Source organism: Myotis daubentonii, chromosome 18 (assembly GCF_963259705.1).
Source record: "Myotis daubentonii chromosome 18, mMyoDau2.1, whole genome shotgun sequence".
In the NCBI taxonomy this organism is placed as follows: Eukaryota; Metazoa; Chordata; class Mammalia; order Chiroptera; family Vespertilionidae; genus Myotis; species Myotis daubentonii.
The window spans coordinates 11,523,442-11,543,774 of NC_081857.1; the positions used below are offsets into that span (position 1 = coordinate 11,523,442).

The 20,333-nt window shown below is 42.8% G+C and overlaps 1 protein-coding gene across 1 annotated transcript in view; it reads left to right on the forward strand.

Annotated features, from left to right (window-relative positions):
* Window positions 1-365: 365 nt before the first annotated feature.
* Window positions 366-20,333, forward strand: part of LOC132221249 (membrane cofactor protein-like) — a 222,403-nt gene continuing 202,435 nt past the window's right edge. The window contains exons 1-4 of the mRNA XM_059675414.1: window positions 366-500; window positions 6,743-6,941; window positions 7,848-7,946; window positions 14,793-14,878. Coding sequence (XP_059531397.1) covers window positions 383-500; window positions 6,743-6,941; window positions 7,848-7,946; window positions 14,793-14,878 — 502 coding nt within the window. The 5' untranslated portion in view covers window positions 366-382. The remainder of the gene's footprint in view (window positions 501-6,742; window positions 6,942-7,847; window positions 7,947-14,792; window positions 14,879-20,333) is intronic.

Genomic DNA, 20,333 nt, shown 5'->3' on the forward strand with positions numbered 1-20,333 from the left:
ACCTCAGATACAACTTCTCTTGTGTTTAAAAATACCTCCTAAGCTCCCCAAATTATGGACACACTAGTGTTCCCAGTACCCCCTGAAACAATATGCCAGCTCCTCAGTGAGGCCTGGCCCAACACCTCAGGTCAAGAATGACCAGGTTGGAGATTCCACACAGGATATCACCCTCTCTAGGGTTGAAGCACAGCCCTGGGGCTTAGGCCCCGCCTTGCAGGCCGCCATTGGCCCCGCCCTGCCTTGACGTGTGGGTCCAGGCCACACCCTCTCTGTGTGAAGCCCTGGGCACTTTATGAGTCTGGGGATTGTTGCGTCTGCTACCTGCACTCAAAGAGCAAATACTCACTGTCCCTGGTGTTTCTCCGCTGATGTCTGGGACATGAGGGCCTCCTATGAGCCGCTCAGGACATCTTCCCGCCGCCTGGAGAGTCCCTTCTCTTGGGGCTTCCTGGGGATCCTAGTGCTGGCCCTAGAGCTCCTGCTACCCACATGCTCAGGTAGGGAAGGGAAAGGGTGTCAGCTCTGGAGGGAAACTAGAGCGGGTAGGGGAGCTGGTCTACAGGATCAGAGGGCAAAGGGAACTTTGCTTGGTGTGTGTGTGTGGGGGGGAGGCTCAGGGCTTGTGGACCAGGTGATGCAGGGTTAGGGTAGAAGCCTTAGCCACAGATCCTCCTGGTTGTTCTGTGGGGGACCCAGAAGTGAGGGGGGACTCAGAGGCCCGCGGTGAGGGTTGTTAGATGGTAGGTACTGAGCCTTGCAGAGCCCTAGGTGCAGTCAGTGTTTGCTGGGGGCCAAGCTGTGTCCTTAGCAAAAGCCTGCAGGTGTTTGTGGACTGAGCTAATCAAGATGTCAGAGATTAACCAAAGAACATGTATGCATATTTGCATAACCCAAGACATGGACAATAATGTGGGGAAGGCCAGGAGTGGGGCGAGGCTGAGTGGATGAGGGCAAAGGGGTGGGGAAATCAGGGACATCTGTAATACTGTCAACAATTAAGGAAAGGAGAAGGGAAGCCCTGCCCAGGTGTGAAGGTGGGGCCTGCTCCTCAGTGCCCAGTGTGTGGGGTGTTGCTTGGGCCGGTGCTGGGCCCCTGGGGGGGCTTTGCCCTGTGCCCCCTGGACTCAGTGAAGCCTTGGTGAGTGGGGTGCTGCGCCCACTGGGTTGGGCTGGGGGATCCCAGGCCGGGTGTTACCAGGCATATGCTTTACAGAAGGGTCCAGGCCAGAGGTGCAGGGTGTGGGGCAAGGAAGCCCACTGCTTGCTTTGTATGGGGTTTGGGAAGCACGAGTTACCCAGAGAGCCCTTAAGTGAGAGCGAGCTCCAGGGCCTGGGGTTTAGAAGGATTGGGAAGGACATGCAGTGCTTTTTGTACAAAAAGATAACAGGCTGCTTGTTGCCCCCAAACCATATTGGTATTGCTCTCCAGGCTGTTGCTTGTTTTAAGCCTGGAGACACAGTCCTAATCCCATGCAGTATAGATAATACCCTATGCTATTCCCAGATGTCATGTGTGCAGTCTTTTTCTTTTTTTATTAGCTTGGGTCCCATTTGAGGGGAGATTAGAAGCAACCTGGTAGCCAATCCTAATGAGAAATGAGTCATAAGATATGAGCAATGCGTAACATCAATATGTTTTTCCCTTAAAGCTGATAAACTGAAGCTGAAGGGCTGAAGGCCATCCACTACTTTTGACTCATGTTTCACAAAATGCAATCTATATATATATATACACACACACAAACACACACACACACACACTTACCATATAAAATGTATGTGATGCAAGGGCAACCACTGGATATTATGGTGTATGGTGTATTTTCAACTGTCGTTATATGCATGTGTGTTTCTATACCAAAGTGATTTTTAGGATGCTATTATATAGAGATTGTATGCTATATTCTCTCCTTAGGAGAATTCATTCAATAAAGATTTGCCTTGTATGTGCCAGGCCCTGTACTGGTTCTGGGGACACACTGGTGACCAATAACAAACCATTCCAATTTTCATGATCCTCATTTCACTATTTGCTTCCACACAAACACACATAAACAGCAACTGTGTTTTGCTCACTGTTAGATCCCCAGTGCCAGGCGCACAGTAGGCAATCAATAAAGATTTACAGAAATGTACTGGGACTGGTGGACAGTACCCAGACCACAATGCTAGTGTTACAATCCCAGTCAGGTGCCCTGGAGGAAGGAGCATGCTTCTCTGAGAGCATTTAACAAATGAGGGTTGGGAGGGAAGGCTTTTCTGCTCAGAGGTCACACTCTGTCGCTTTGGGGCTTCTGCAATTGCTGTCCCCAGGCTCCTCCTTTCTCTTGCGTAATTGGCTCCTCGTCCTTCAAACTGAGGTGTGATGAAATCCCCTCAGACCCCTTCTCTGAGCAAAATATCTCAGAGAGTCCCACACACTCCAGCTCAAATTCTTCTGATTTGCCGTCCCTCTTCCCATAGTACCATTTCTGTCCTAGATCTACTAGAATGCAGAGATCCTTTCTGGCTTGTCACACTGGTGTTTGCAAATACCCCATGTTTTTGCTATGATAGCACCATTCTTATATAACTAGTGAGTTCCAGAAAAATGAAGTATAATATTCATTGGGGTCAGCAGCCCAGTGAAAATTCAAATCAAACAGGAAAACAAATACTACCTTGACAGAAATGAAGATGGAAAACAAAACCTTACAAAATTTAGGAGATAGAGCAAAAGCAGTTATAAGAGGAAGGTTTATAGCTATACCAGCCTTCATCAGGAAGCAGGAATGATCCCCAAATAAACAATCTAATTTATGTCTAAAGGAACTAGAGTGAGAAGAGCAAACAAAATCCTAAGTAAGTATATGGAAGGAAATAATAACGATCAGAGTGAAAATAAATGAAACAGAAAATAGTAGAACAGAAAAGATCAGTGAAACTATGAGGTGGTCCTTTGAAAGGATAAATGACATTGGCAGATCTTTACCAAGAAGCATAATGTGAAAAGAGAGAGGAAACAAAATAAAATCACAATTGAAAGAGGAGACATTGTGGTAGACAACACAGGAATACAAAGGACCACTAAAGAATACTATGAACACTAATATGCCTACAAATAGTATAATCTAGAAAAATCGATGAATTTTTAGAAACATACATGCTTCCATGACTAAACCAGGAAGAAACCAAGAATTTGCATAGACCAATTCTAGCCACTAAATTGAAGCATAAAACAAAACAAAAAAAGTAAGAAGAAACTGAAGCACTAGAGCAGACCCTCAAAGGTGAATTCGGCCAAATATTTAAAGAATTAGTACCTATTCTTCTGAAACTATTTGTAAACATTGAAAAGACAGGAACACTTTCAAACTTATGCTATGAGGCCAGCTTTAGTCTGACAACCAAAACCTGACAGAGGCACTGCCAAAAAGAGAATTAGAGGCCAATCTCCCTGATGAATGTCGATACCAAAATTCTCAACCAAATTTCAGCAAATGAAAGTCAGCATACATTAAAAAGATAACATACCATGATCAAGTGGGGTTTATATCAGGGATGCAAGGATGATTCAAAATCTGTAAAACAATGCATGTGATTCATCACATCAATAAAAGCTATGGTGAAACTCATGTGGTTATTTCAATAGATGCAGAAAAAGCTATTTTACTGCCACCACCATCCAAAAGCCCACACACTGAAATGTCATTGGTTTGATTCCTGGTCAAGGGCATGTATATAGGTTGCAGATTTGATCCCCAGCTCTGTTTGTGTAACATGCAGGAGACAACCAATTGTGTCTCTCTCAGATTCATGTTTTTCTCTTTCTCTTTCTCTTCCCCTGGCTCCATCCCTTCCTCTCATTCTAAAAATCAATGGAAAAAGTATTCTCAAGTAAGGATTAACCAAAAGAACGTGAAAAAAAGTGAAGAAATATTTGTAAAAGATACCTCTGATAAGGGGCTAATTTCCAAAATTCATGAAGAACTCATACAGTTCAACAATAGCAACAAAATCTGATTAGAAAATGGGCAGAGGACCTGAATAGATAATTATCCAAGGAAGACATACAAATGGCTAACCAACATATTAAAAGATGCTCAACATCAGTAGTTATAAGGGAAATGCAAATCAACACCACAATGAGGTACCACCTCATAACAGTTAGAATGTCTATTATCAATAAGACATGAAATAACAACTGTTGAAGAGAATATAGAGAAAAGGGAATCCTCATATACTGCTGGTGGGAATGTAAATTGGTGCGGCCATTATAGAAACAGTATGGAGGTTCATTAAAATTTTAGAATAGAGCTTACATATGGACCAGCAATCCTTCTTCAGGGTATCTACCCCCAAAATTTGAAAACACTTATCAAGATATATGGGAGGCGATGTTCATTGCAGCATTATTCACAATAGCTAAGACATGGGAACAACCTAAGTGTCCTTCAATGAGTGATTGGATAAAGAAGAAGTGGTACATATCCTATATAACAAAGAGCAAATATGCTAATTAGACCAAACAACAAAATGATTGAATGGACGACCTTCTGGACAAAGCTAAGGCTGCGAGGGTCATGGCAGCCAGAGCTGTGAGGGCCAAGCCACTTGAATGAATTTTGTGCATCGGGCCTCTAGCCTATAATAATTAAAGCATAATATGCAAATTGACCAAACTGCTAAACAGCGGAACGACTATCAGAGGACCACGCTAGGACAGGTACTGATGCCCGGCCAGCAAAGGTATGTGCGATGCAATTGGTCGGGGACGCAAGCCCAGGCCACGGGCCAGCTCAGCAGGGTGATCAAGGAGGAAGGAGGGGTTACAGCAGATGCAGGCAGTGCCAGGCCAAGGCAGGTGCAGGCAAGGAATGGTCCGGCTGCCAGCAGTTGGGGGAAGTCCAGGTGCCAGCAGTCAGAGGGAAGCCGGGGTCCTGGGTGCAGGAGGCCAGAGGGTAGCCTGGGTGATGGCGGTCGGAAGAAGGAAGCCCTACCCTTGCATAAATTTCGTGCATGGGGACTCTAGTATACAATGGATACTACTCAGCTATAAAATGATTAAATATTGCCATTTGCAACTTGAGAGGATTCTGCTGAGGAAGTCAGCCAGAAAAGGACAAAAGCTGTGGTTTCACACATGTGGGATAGAAACCAAAAAGCAACAAATGAAAAAAGCAAAGAAACAGAAGAACTCACCAATGGTGGGTACCGGAAGGAAGGGGTGGTGGGGAAGAGGATAAAGGGAGGTGAGGGAAGGAGACTGCACTTCACATAGAGTATACCAATGTCCTATTACAACGTTGTGAAACATGAAATTTACAAATAGTATTAACCAATGTTACCCCATACATTTAACTTAAAAAGAGTTAAATATTTTTTTTGTTATTTGATAGAAGTACAAATATATATATAGAGAGATAGATATAGATATAGATATAGATATAGATATAGATATAGATATAGATATATAGATATATAGATATATAGATATATATAAAAGTTTACCTCAATCTGACCTAAAGCCAACTCAAGGCATGAGGAAAGAGAGGTTTCCCAGGGATCAGCATAGACCTAGCTCCTTTCTTAGATTCTTAATCTTATAGGAGAGGCCCCTGCATGCTTATAGCCCTTTAGGACTTTACGTGATATGTCCCTACCACATTATTTCACATACTAGTTTTATCAGGTCTGTTAGATATTCAAGCACACAGATAATTAAAAGGAAGGAAAATAGCTCAAGTAGAAATGATACTATTCTAAGAACTAAAAAAACTACCAAAAAATCCAGAAACAAAAAATTCTAACAGCATATAAATATAGTAACACAGAGTAAACATCTACGTCAGAGAAATTCTGCAGACAAGCATGATCCACTGATTAGTGAAGGAAGAATAAATTATATTTAATGTTAAAGTTATAAGTGTTGACATTTAATTGGCATCTATTCACTTATAAAATGCTCAGTTCACTGATATGGAACATATGACGTGAAGTCTTACATTTTAAAACAGTTTATCTCACCTTTATTTTGACCTATGAAACCCATGATGCTTATTTAAGAGTCAGCACTTACCATAGCATGTCTTGAGCATGCAGGGGGCACAGAGTGTAGTAGGAAAAGAAGGCATATGATCCATGACCTCTAGGAACGTGCCTCCTGAGAGGAGACTGAGCCTGAAGTGACAAGTCACCATCATCTTGTAGAAAAGCCATGTCTACAGCCAGCAGAAGCCCTTAATGGCAAAGTAGTCCACTTTAGTGGAACTACCGATGGGTTCACATTCTCACCATGTTTGTAACGAGGGCTAAGGTGCTCCATAGAGGAATGAGGGGAATGTTGCTAGTTCCATTTTTGGTTTGGTGCTCTTCTTGCATTTCAAACTGTGGACGAGTAGTCTGATGGAGGGCTCTATACTATAGAAGTCTTCTCAGGGGGGAGGTGAGTGTGGAATAAATTCAGAAAAAATGGGAAGGGCACATATCTATAAATAAATTTCTAGACCAAAAACATTGGTGCTCTCTCTTCAGTTTACTGTTTAAAGAATATTCAAGTTATTCCCAAAGAAACAAAAACTAATAGGATGTTATTTAAACCATCACAGCTCATCATCTGGTAAAAGCCTGGCACAATCACTTAAAATCTCACCAAGGGCCTTCCATTTATCCTGTACAACCTGCCTGCTGCCAGGCCATAATCTGTGGCTGGTGGGAAAGGAAATACTTTACTTTCATGTTCTTAATCTCTCATGCCCAGATGCCTGTGGTGACCCACCAAAATACCCATCTATGAAACCTAAGGGTAATCCTGCACCTCCTTATAATGCTGGATTTGCAGTAGAATATGAGTGTCGCCCAGGATACAGGCCTATGGTTCCTCTTGTTCATCCCACCTCTGCTGTTTGTCAGTCTAATGGCACATGGGCACCTCCTCTCCGAGAGGCCTGTACAATTAAGTACATAAAATTTTTATTTTTATTGCTCTAAAGATTTTCATACATTTTAGACTGCATATTCTACTAGTACCATGATGGTTTTCTCAAGATGGATATAGATATTAGGTAGCAAGATATTTTTTCAGGCTTTGAAGATCTCAGGAAATTTTTAATTTGGCCTTTCATTCTCTGGGTAAATGTGAATCTAACCAGTTAACTACCAAGTGTCCAAAAGGAAAACCATCCCCATATACCACGATATTTTGAATTTAAATTGCAAAAATCGATTAGCATTAGTTAGTATAAATAAACATATTATTCACAATTCGGGTGTTCTTGAATATTTTCAGCTGAAAATTCTCATGAAAAATGATTTTAAAGTTGGTCAGGGCTACCACATAGGGAAATCATTTTTATGTATTTTTATGCATGTGGCCTAGGGTAAGGTCCGCAACTTGCATCTACAGATGCTTACGGCGTACAACGGGTTAACTTTGTCCATTAGCAACAACATGGATGTAGCTTGAGAATACTATCTTAAGGGAAATAAGTCAGTCAGAAAAAGTTAAGGACCAGATGTATGTAAAACTGGAACTCATAGACACAGACAACAGTTTGGTGCTTACCAAAGGGAAGGGTGGGTGGTGACAGGGGTAGTAATGAGTAAAGGGGACCAAGTATATGTGGAAGATGACTTGACTTTGGGTGGTGGGCACACACCCAATAAAATATACAGATCATGTGTCATAGGTGTGTACACTTGCAACTTATATGTTTATTAACCAATGTCACACCAAGAAATGCAATAACAATAAATAAGAAAGTATTTCCATCAGTTTAATAACATAATGTAAACTTTTTATTTTGATTCAAATCTATTATGACATTGGTATAAAACAACACATTTGAAATTTTTCTTTTAGTACCGTCTTGTCCAAAGCTAGCAGGACCTTCACATGGCGATGTATTCTACGATAATGGAACTACCACGTATGGTTCACAAGTTCATTATGATTGTGATGAGGGGTAAGTAAGTTGCTCCTTGGAGGAATAAGGTAAACATTGCTGGTTCCAGTTTTGGCTGGGTTCTCTTCTTAAGCTTCTCCATAATGTTGATTTCATCTTGCTTTCTATGGAACAAGTTGTACTTACAGCCAATCAACCCTTCGTTTTTTTATGGAGACTGAAAAGTTGTGCAATGAATAGAAAGACATTTAACTTGAAGGAGAGCAAAATTGTATCAGATGATAAGGAACAATAAGCCTATCATAGTTGTTAAAAATGTAGTAATGATGGTGACATGGTCCTATATTAAATTACAATAGGACGGAGGGTGGGAAAGTGAGACAGGGAGTTCATCAGTTAACCAAAGCCAAAGGCAGAAACTAATGAAATGTGTGTTGAAACTTTGAATGAACTTCCGGAGGTACTTCAGATTCGTGTTAATGTAAGAGCTAGTAGTGTAGCAGTTTTTCAATAAGGGCTAGCTGACCACCAGATTTCACTGCATCCTGCTTCCACAGGAACTTTTCAGACTGTCCAGCAACCTGTCCAAAAGCAGCAAACACTTCTTCCTACAGACTATGCACCTATCCCAGAACTAGCCCACTTTCCCTTCTTCTGCCCCCTTATCTATAGCCAATGTGAATTCCTTCAAAATAACTTATATATTTCTACTCAGGGCTGTAAAAGAACCCCATTAAACCAGGATGGCGGAAATGCTTGCCTTCATCTCCCTGCTGTTGCTGGTTTAGACTGAATGCCCCAGACCTGGTTTTGCTGGTGACCATATGGCAAGTCAATAAATCTGTTCCTTCAGAAAATCTGGCTGTGAAAGCTTTTGTTTCACAACTTTATCCCATTGTGGTCAGAGAAGATACTTTGTATCATATCTATCTTATTAAAACCTATTGATTGGCTAATATTATTTTGTGGCTCATCATATGGTCTATCGTGGAAGATGTCCCATGTGCATTTGAAGAGAATGTATATTCTGTTCTATGGTGCTCTATGTCTGTGAGATCTAGTTGATTGTGTTGTTGAAGTCCTATATTTCCTTACTTATCTTCAGTCTGTTGTACTATCCATTATTGTGAGTGGGATATTGAAGTCTTCAACTATTACTGGAGAAATGCCTGTTGCTTAGATATGTGTATTTCTCTCTACAGTTGTGTCAGCTTTTGCTTCATGTATTTTGAAGGTGTGTTATTTGGTGCATTAATGTTTATCATTATTATTAGAGGCCCGGTGCAGAAATTAATGCACGGGTGCAGTCCCTATGCCTGGCCAGCAATGGAAGCGTGAACGCCTGGCTTAGAAGGTAGGTCTCAGCTGACTTCTGGGCCAGGAGCAACACCTGGGCCCCCGTGTCCTGGGTGCCCCCCTCCACCTGAGTCATTGGGCCCCAACCTGGCTCCATCAGTGCCCGGGAGCCAGGCGTCAGCCCCACCCCCGACTGCCATTGCTGGTTGCCATCTGCAGGGCAATTGGTGGGGCAATTGGGCCTCACTCACACTCACCTTGCCCTGGCACCACCCACTCGCCTGCTCCATTATGCCACTGTGGTCCCGCTCTCCTCAGGGTCCATTCAGCTGGCAGTGCCTCCACTGCCCCCGCTAGCAACGTGGAGTCACCGACACCTCATAGCAAGCAGTCGAACTGTTGGTCGAACTCCCAGTTGAGGGGACAACTTGTATATTTTATTATATAGGACTAGAGGCCTGGTGCATGTGCACCGGCCCACTACTTCTATATAAAAAAGTATTGGGCCTAAACTGGCAACCGGACATCCCAATCACACCAGCACTGCTGACTCTTAACTGCGCACCTGCCTGCCTGCCTGCCTGTCTGATTACCCCTAACCACTTCGGCCTGCCAGCCTGATTGCCCTAACTGCTCTCCTGTCAGCCTGATTGACACCTAACTGCTCCCCTGCTGGCCCGATCGCCCCCAACTGCCCTCCCCTGCTGGCCGAGACACCCCTAACTGCTCTTTCCTGCCGGCCTGGTCGCCCCCAACTGCCCTCCCCTATTGGCCTGTTCCCCCCGCAACTGCCCTCCCTTGCCAGGAACTCCCAGCTCAAACATCACCCCCCCCCCTCTTTCTTGCTCAGGCCCTTAGTTCTTATATAGTTAGGGAGGTTAGGGCTTTATTTTCTATCCAATTATCTTGATACCTTTTGGCAAACTTGTGTCCTGTTCCTTCATATTTATAGTTGTTGGTGTGCTTAGAGTAAGAATCTCTCCCTATACCAACTCGGCTAATGGGCAAGATTCCCCAGCACTAGGGAAGGCTGTGGTAATATTATACTCTCTAGTGAACTTTAGGAGAGCCTTGAGCTTTTTTTTGTAGGTGAATTATAGTGGTAACAAATTCTCTTAACTTTAATTTCTGGGAAAGTCTTAATATTTCCCTCAATTCTGCAGCACAGTTCTACTGTAGAGAGGATTTTTGGCTGAGCTTCTTTTTATTTGTGTCTGTTATTCAATGCTTTCTGGCCCCGGAGTTCCTCTTGAGATCTCTGCTGACTATTTAGACTCCTTTTCCTGGATTTTGGCTTTGACGTTCTTAGTGGTATCACTGGGCTCAACCTGGAGAGGGATGGTCTTGCCCATCAGGGTACTCACAAATACCTGCGTTCTGCAACTGCCATCAGCTGCCTCATGAAGGGAAAGAGGACTATGGAACTGGAAACTTCAGATCTGTCCCAAGAGGGCCTGTGAGAGATGTACATGCAGCTTCGCTGACTATTTCCAAGTCTTTAGTCTAGTACGTGTCCCCTCAGGGCTTTTGCAGAAATAATTTTTGTTGGTTTATGTTTTCCATTGAATGGGCCATACTTTCCTATTACTTTATATGCCTTACAATTTTTTGTTGAACTGGCCAAATATACTCTAGTAATGAGGTAACTCTAAATATCAAATTCTCACCATTTCCTAGGGTTTATTGTGTTATGTTATTGTTTTGTTTTTTGATTGTTGAAGTGTGTCTCTGTGCTGAGGATCAGCCTGACATGTAAACTGAGCCTTCTTCTGGGCATGCGCATTCCCTCTACTTGTCCCTGAAAGGTTCAGGGTTGGGCCGGGTCACACAGAACGGACTCGGGGCTCAGTGTAATCAAAATAATATTTATTCCAGGCACCTGGGTGCAGATGGTCTGACTCGAGAAAATCAGCGGTGAATTGGGGAGGAAGCAGGGGTTTTGTGTGCTCAGGGAGAGCTGCAGATGAGGCTCAGTTTGACTCAGATATTAGGACCGTACCCCAGTGTATTTAGGACCTTGCCCTTTGTCCATCTGCTGGCACCAGGTATCCTTTCTCGCGGTTCTGTGTAGGGGTTATGGCCTTGAAAAATCTATAGTAATAAAAGGGCAATATGCTAATTAGACCAGACATCTTCCAGGTGTCCTTTCAGACAAAGCCTCTGTAGAAGGGGCTGAGTTAGAGGTCAGCAGGCGAAGGCAGTTCGGGGTGACAGGGCCAGCAGGGGAGGGCAGGTCGGGGCAACAGGTATGGCAGGGGAGGGAAGTTAGGGGTGACCAGGCCAACAGGAGAGGTCAGCTACGGGCGACGGGGCCAACAGGGGAGGGAAGTTAAGGGAGACCAGGCTGGCAGTGTAGAGCAGTAAGTGGAGACTAGGCCATGAGGAGAGGGCAGTTGGGGGCGTCAGGCCGGCAGGGGAGGGCAGTTAGGTGCAACCAAGCCGGCAGGGGAGGAAAGTTGGGGTATCAGGTTGAGAGGCAAAGCTGGTTAGGGGTGATCTGGCAGGCAGGGAGTTGAGCGCATTAGGATCCAGCAGGCCCGTATTGCGATCAGGATGTCCAAGGGGTCCTGGATTGGAGAGGGTACAGGCCGGGCTGAGGGACACCCTTCACCCTGTGCATGATTTCAAGCACCAGACCTCTAGTTTCTGTAAAATAACCAATTAAGGGGAGCATGTTTGTGCAAGGCTTAGGCTAGCAGAATGAGCGTTCTTTTATTAGCCCCTGCTAAAGTAGAGCCCTTATCTTGATTCACCTTTCAATCCCCATATATGCAGTTGTTATATAAATTCAGTTTTATTGTCAGTCTTCTGAAAGGGGAAAAGTGAAAAATGAAGGATGGAGCGATGATCTCTGGGTCTGTGAATCCCCTGGAAGGATGGGTCTTGCAACTTTAGGGGAGGCGTGACAACATGGCTGCCAGCCTCTGTCTGCCTCTCTATGATCAACAACAGCAGTGGATTATGAGAGCACAGATCCCCAAGGACATGGGCTTTTCTGCACACCCTGGTCCCTCAGGCTGCCTATAAGCTGCCTGAAGGACACACGCACAGCTGCCTGCTGTGGGAGTGGGATGGGTAACTGCCACTGTGCTAACAGCTGAAATTGACCAATATTCCTGCATTGTACCTTTCCAAGGATTTCCTGGAAAGTGCAAGCCTTCAACAGATATCAGAGTTCAAAACAATGACATCAGGCAAACACTAGCAGTGAAATGTTTGTCTATTTGAGAAGACATATTTTTGGTGCTTCCTACCCTGCCATCATTCCAGGATTCTCTCCAAATACATTGTAATATAAGTCAATGATTAGCCTTGGAGGAAAAGTCAGCTGGAGGCATGAACAGGCAGTTTTACTGACTATATTTTAACTTGATCAAGTGAGAATATTCAATCAATAGTTTGAGAGAGAGAGCCTGCTAGGCACCTTATGGAGTACCAAAAGGTTAGGACATAGACCAGAGATTTTCAACTCTTGTGCCACAGAATTTTTAAGACTTACACTACCTGACTATTTACTTGGAAACCTGACCTCTTTTCTCTGAGATTTTCAAATAAAAAAAAATAGCTACTGCCAATACAATAATAGCCATCCCATGTGAATAAATCAAAATTATACCATTTTCTTGCCAGACGGACAACATTATATATATTTAGGTGGCCTCAGAATTTTAGTAATTATGTTATGTGTGCCATGAAATGAAACAGGTTGAAAATGGCTGACACAGGTTATTCTCAAAGAAGTTTTAGCTTCATTGAGAATCGAGATATATATAGAGAGAGGGGTGTCCAAGGACCACAGAAATAGATTTGTTCATGATCATTATTAGGAGAGTCTAGAAGGAAGAGAGAGTTCTGTGAATTACAATAATCAGAGATTTCATTGAGGAGGGGTCTTCCTGAGCTCTATCTAGGAAGATACTCTAATCTGAAGAGTATTCATAACATCAAAAACTTCCTAGCACTCACTCTGTTCCAGATGCCAATTCACCTACTACTTAAAGCAACCCCACAACCTATATACTTTTCCACAGAGGAGGGATTTAAGAAAGAGAAACATTGGGGTCTCTTCCTAGCTCAACAAGCGAGTCAGTATTGGAGCTGGGACTCAAATGCAATCAGGTGAGCTCTTGGACCAGATCTCTCTGCTCAGTAGTTGCCCTGACAGAGCAGAATGGCATGAGCAAGGTCATAGATGTGACTGTGCTGTGCCTGCCAGAGGTAGCAATCACCAGATTGTCAGGCAAGACAGGTTTGTTTTTTGTCTGTTTATTAATTATTATTTTTTAAATATATTTTTATTGTTTTCAGAGTGGAAGGGAGATGGAGAGAGAGACAGGAACATCAATAATGAGCCCTAACCAGTTTGGCTCAGTGGATAGAGTGTCGGCCTATGGACTGAAGGGTCCCAGGTTCGATTCAGATCAAGGGCATGTACCTCGGTTGGGGGCACATCCCCTGTAGGGGGTATGCAGGAGGAAGCTGATCGATGTTTCTCTCTCATCGATGTTTCTGGCTCTCTGTCCCTCTCCCTTCCTCTCTGTATAAATCAATAAAATATATTTTTTTAAAAAAGAAACATCAATGATGAGAAAGAATCACTGATCAGCTGCCTCCTGACTGACCTCAATGGGGATAGTGCCTGCAACCTGGGCAGGTGCCCTTAACTCAAATGGAACCCAGGACCCTTTAGTCCACAGGCCGACGCTCTATCCACTCACCCAAACCAGCTAGGGCATGACAGGTCCATTAGGACACTTTGCTCTAGGCCACTGGTTGGCAAACGCGGCTCGCGAGCCACCTGTGGCTCTTCGGCCCTTGAGTGTGGCTCTTCCACAAAATACCACGTGCAGGCGCACATGTACAGTGCGATTGAAACTTCGTGACCCATGCGCAGAAGTCGGTTTTCGGCCTGGGCAAGTCTATTTTGAAGAAGTGACATTAGAAGAAGAGAAGGGTGTTGGTTGGTCTGGCAACTGGATACGGAGCGTGGGGGAGGGGCTGCATGATTCATGCAGGAGTTGAGTGAGTCAGTCAGTCAGCAGTCTCATGTGCCATGGATAGTGCTAGTTGTCTTGCAAATTGCGCACAGGTGACAACAGTACCTACTCGAAGCATAAAGTTAGCTGTATTTTTCTAACCAGCTGCAAATCCTACAGGTATTTTTGTCATCAACTTTAGAATTGTAATTCTTTTGTGTTGGTGGCTTTATTATTATAAAATGAAACATTTTTTTCGGTGCCCTGTTTGAGATGGCTAAAATAGGAAGCAAAGAAAAACAAAAGATGAAAACCGTGAATTTAAAGTTGAATGTACCTAGTTATATAGTTTAAGTTTAAAAAATTTTGCTCTCAAAAGAAATTTCAATCATTGTACTGTTGATATTTGGCTCTGTTGACTAATGAGTTTGCCGACCACAGCTCTAGGCCAATGTGAACAATCTCTCCATTTCATTAAATTGCAGATTCAGTTAACACATTCTATACCTGTTACTTCAGAAACTTCTCCCTGAAGCTAGTGTAATACAAAAAACAACCATATGAACACTTCGCCATTATTATGTGTTCCTGTTAAGTGGTAAAGAAAACAATCATCATATCTTTTCTCATTTAGTTATTATGTAGTTGGAACAAAAATTCGAAAATGTGAAACCCTTGGAAAGGCTGTGAGATGGAGTAAGAAGGCACCAACTTGTGAAAGTAAGTACATTCTCTCTTTAGAATTTACAGCAGCAGTTCTCAAACTTTTTGGCCTGGGGACCCTATACGCTTTACAATTAACAAATACACCACAGAAAAATAATGGACTCAGATCCAAGGAACAGCAGCCTCCTGTTCACCACACCCTCTGTCTGAGGAACAGCAGCTGTGTGTGAAGCCTCCCCCCACCAGCCAGAGGAGCCACCACAGCAGTGAACAGCACCCACCACAGGACCTGATCCCAACTGAGGAGCAGCTGCTACCACAATCGCCCGAGGAGGAACATCAGCCCGAGGAGCCACTGCCACCCAGGGAACAGCCACTGAACGACTCAACATCTAGATATGTCAGTGAGATCAAACATGGGTAGACAAAGAAACCCCCAAAGGAAAGAAAAAGAGGACTCGCCAGAAAAGCAGCTAAGTGAAACCGAGGCATGCAGCATGACAGAAAAAGAATTCAGATTAAGGGTCCTAGAATGCATAAACCGGAGGAAAAAATCAACAACTTATGCAAGAAGCAAGCAGAAAAAGAAGAAAAAAAATCAATAAATTATGTAAGAATCAAGAAAAAATGAAGAGTGATATAGCTGCAATAAAAGAACACCACTGAAAGTTTCAACAGTAGACTAGGAGAAGCGGAGGACCGAATTAGCGAATTAGAAGACAGGGAAACAAAACACACCCAAACTGAACAGCAGTTGGAGAAAAAAATTAAAAGACAGGAGGAGAGCCTAAGGGAGCTATGGGACAACATGAAACAAAACAACATACAAATAATAGGGGTGCCAGAACAACAGAAAGAGGAACAAGACTTAGAAAACCTATTTGAAGAAATAATATCAGAAAACTTCCCTGAGGTGGGGAAGAAAAAAGTCACACAAGCACAGAGAGTCCCAAACAAGGTGAACCCGAAAAGACCCACACCAAGACACATCATAATTACCATGGCAAATGTTCAGGACAAAGAGAGAATCTTAAAGGCTGCAAGAGAGAGATGGAAAGTTACATACAAGGGATCTCTCATTAGATTATCAAATGATTTCTCAACAGAAACACATCAGGCCAGAAAAGAATGGACAGAAATTTACAAAGTGATGCAAAGCAAAGGACTGAATCCAAGAATACTCTATCCAGCAAGGCTATCATTCAAAATTGAAGGGGAAATAAGAAGCTTCACAGACAAAAAAAGGCTAAGGGAGTTTATCACCACCAAGCCAGCAATGCAAGAAATGCTAAAGGGACTGGTGTAGAAAGAAGAAATAAAAAGCTCAGAAAGAAAACAGCCACAAAAAATAGAAATGGCGACATAGAAGTACCTTTCAATAATTTTAAATGTAAATGGACTAAATGGTCCAATCAAAAGACATCGAGTGGCTGAATGGATAAAAAAACATGACCCATATATTTGCCGTCTACAAGAGACCCAACTCAGAAGAAGGGACTCACACAGACTGAAAGTGAAGGGATGGAAAAATATCTTTCAGGAAAATGGAAAGGAAAAGAAAGCTGGGGTAGCAATACTTATATCGGACAAAATAGACCTCAAAGTGAAGGCCATAACAAGAGATAAGGGAGGCCACTTCATAATACTAAAGGAATCAATACAACAAGAGGATATAACCCTGATGAACATATATGCACCAATGCAGGAGCACCCAAATACATAAGAAAACTCCTGGAAGATACTAAGGGAGAGATTGACAACAATACAACCATAGAAGGGGAGTTTAATACATCACTGACATCACTGGATAAATCCTCTAGACAAAAAATCGGCAAAGACACAGCAATCCTAAATGACTCACTAGATCAGATGGACTTAATTGACATCTTCAGAACACTTCACCCCAAAGCCACAAAATATATGTTCTTCTCAAGTGCTCATGGGACATCTTCAAAAATAGAACACATATTGGGTCACAAACAAAGCCTCCCCAAATTCAAGAAGATTGAAATCATACCAAGCATCTCAGACCACAAGAGCATAATATTAGAAATAAACTACAATAAAAACAACTCAAAATACTCAAACACTTGGAAGCTGAATAGCATGTTATTAAATATGGGTTGGGTTACCAGTGAGATCAAAGAAGAAATTAAAAAAATTCCTGGAAACTAATGACAATGAAAACACAACAATCCAAAACTTTTGGGACACAATGAAAGCAGTCCTGAGAGGGAAGTTTATAGCTCTACAGGCCTATCTCAACAAACAAGAAAAAATGGTAGTAAGTCATCTAAATCTACATCTCAAAGAATTAGAGAAAGAGCAACACGAAAAGCCCAGAGTGAGCAGAAGGAAGGAGATAATAAAGATTAGAGCAGAAATAAATGACATAGAGACCAAAAACAATACAGAAAATCAATGAAACCAAGAGCTGGTTCTTTGAAAGGATAAACAAGATTGATGAACCTCTAGCCAGGCTCACCAAGAAGCAAAGAGAGAGAACCCAAATAAACAAAATCAGAAATGATAGTGGCGAAATAACAACAGACCCCACAGAAATACAAATGATTGTTAAAAAATACTATGGACAACTCTACTCCAACAAACTAGACAACCTGGAGGAAATGGACATATTCCTAGAAAAATACAACATTCCAAAATGTAATCAGGAAGAATCTAAATATCTCAAAGGCCAATAACTATGGAAGAAATTGAAGCAGTCATCAAAAAGCTTCCAGCAAACAAAAGTCCAGCACCAGATGGCTTCACATGGGAGTTTTACCAAACATTCAAGGAAGAACTAAAACCTATCCTCCTCAGACTACTACAAAAAATTCAAGAGGAACACTTCCAAGCTCATTCTATGAAGCCAGCATCACCCTAATACCAAATCCAGGTAAAGACAACACAATGAAAGAGAATTACAGGCCAATATCCCTCATGAACATAGATGCCAAAATCCTCAACAAAATCTTAGCAAATCGGATCCAGCAGTACATCAGAAAGATCATACACCATGACCAAGTAGGATTTATCCCAGGGATGCAAGGATGGTACAATATCCGCAAATCAATAAACGTGATACATCACATAAACAAATTGAAAGAAAAAAACCCACATAGTCATATCAATTGATGCAGAAAAAGCATTTGACAAAATTCAGCACTCATTTTTGATAAAAACTCTCAGCGGATGGCGGCATAGGTTAACGCCGGAGATTGCTGCCTCGAACAACCACTTCAGAGATATAACTAAAGGACAGAACGGACATCATCCAGAACCACAGGAAGGCTGGCTGAGTGGAAATTCTACAACTAGGAGGAAAGAGAATATCATACCCAGACTCAGAGGAGGCGCAGTGCTGAAGTGAAATACTCAGGTGCGGAGTGCGCGCGCGGAGCGGGCTGGTGGCAGAGGGCGCGGTTGTTTTCAATTGGGAGGGAGTTTCAGACTCTGAGCTCCAGATCCAGGCGAGTCTTTAGGGACCCAGACTCAAACGGGAGAAGGGGGACTGTCTGGCTTCGGTCGGAACTCGAAGGCAGCTTTCTCTCCGAGGCTTGCAGCGGATGCTGGGACTCTGAGAGGCAGAGCCTCTGGGGACGGGACTGAGAGCAGCCATAACTGCTTGTTCTGCCCGCCTTGTAGATCCCCAGGGACCCGCCCCGCCCAAGCCCTGTGCAGAGCCATTTGCCAGATAGCCTCAGGCAAAGGCTAGATCAGCACCGCCCTAGAGATCCAGCACAGAAGCTCTCCCACTGCAGACACAGCTGACTCTCATAGCCAGTTAGCCTGGAGGTCAAATCACCCCTGGTATTGCCGACAATCAAGGCTTAACTACAACAAGACTGCCCACAAAGACCACTAGGGGGTGCACCAAGAAAAGATAAAAAAATGCAGAGACAAAGAAACAGGACGCAAATGTCAGAAATGGAAGATATAGAGCTCAAAACCACACTTTTAAGGTCTCTCAAGAACTGTCTAGAAGCTGCCGATAAACTTAGTAAGGCCCTCGAAAAGACTGGTGAGACCGCCGATAAATGTAGTGAGATCCTCAAGAAATCTAATGAGACCCTCAATGTTGTGATAAAGAACCAACTAGAAATTAAGCATACACTGACTGAAATAAAGAATATTATACAGACACCCAACAGCAGACCAGAGGAGCGCAAGAATCAAGTCAAAGATTTGAAATGCGAAGAAGCAAAAAACACCCAACCGGAAAACCAAAATGAAAAAAGAATCCGAAAATACGAAGATAGTGTAAGGAGCCTCTGGGACAACTTCAAGCGTACCAACATCAGAATTATAGGGGTGCCAGAAGAAGAGAGAGAGCAAGATATTGAAAACCTATTTGAAGAAATAATGACAGAAAACTTCCCCCACCTGGTGAAAGAAATAGACTTACAGGTCCAGGAAGCACAGAGAACCCCAAACAAAAGGAATCCAAAGAGGACCACACCAAGACACATCATCATTAAAATGTCAAGAGCAAAAGACAAAGAGAAAATCCTAAAAGCAGCAAGAGAAAAAAACCCAGTTACCTACAAGGGAATACCCATACGACTGTCAGCTGATTTCTCAACAGAAACTTTGCAGGCCAGAAGGGAATGGCAAGAAATATTCAAAGTGATGAATACCAAGAACCTACAACCAAGATTACTTTATCCAGCAAAGCTATCATTCAGAACTGAAGGTCAGATAAAGAGCTTCACAGATATGGAAAAGCTAAAGGAGTTCTTCGCCACCAAACCAGTATTATATGAAATGCTAAAAGGTATCCTTTAAGAAGAGGAAGAAGAAGAAAAAGGTAAAGATACATATTATGAACAACAAATATGCATCTATCAACAAGTGAATCTAAGAATCAAGTGAATAAATAATCTGGTGATCATAATAGAATCAGGGACATAGAAAGGGAATGGACTGACTATTCTGGGGGGGAAAGGGGTGTGGGAGATGCATGAAGAGACTGGCCAAAATTGTGCACCTATGGATGAGGACAGTGGGTGGGGAATGAGGGCGGAGGGTGGGGCAGGAACTGGGAGGAGGGGAGTTATGGGGGGGAAAAAGAGGAACAAATGTAATAATCTGAACAATAAAGATTTAATTAAAAAAAAACTCTCAGCAAGGTGGGAATAGAAAGATCATACCTCAACATAATAAAAGCCATATATGACAAACCCACAGCCAACATCATACTCAATGGACAAAAACTAACACCATTTCCCCTAAGAACAGGAACAAGACAGGGATGCCCACTCTCACCACTCCTGTTCGACATAGTACTGGAAGTATTAGCCATTGCAATTAGACAAGAAGAAATAAAAGGCATCCAAATTGGAAAAGAAGAAGTAAAACTGTCCTTATTTGCAGATGACATGATATTTTACATTAAAAACCCTAAAGACTCCATCAAAAAACTATTAGACTTAATAAAAGAATTCGGCAATGTGGCAGGATACAAAATTAATGCCAAGAAATCTATGGCATTGCTATACACCAATAG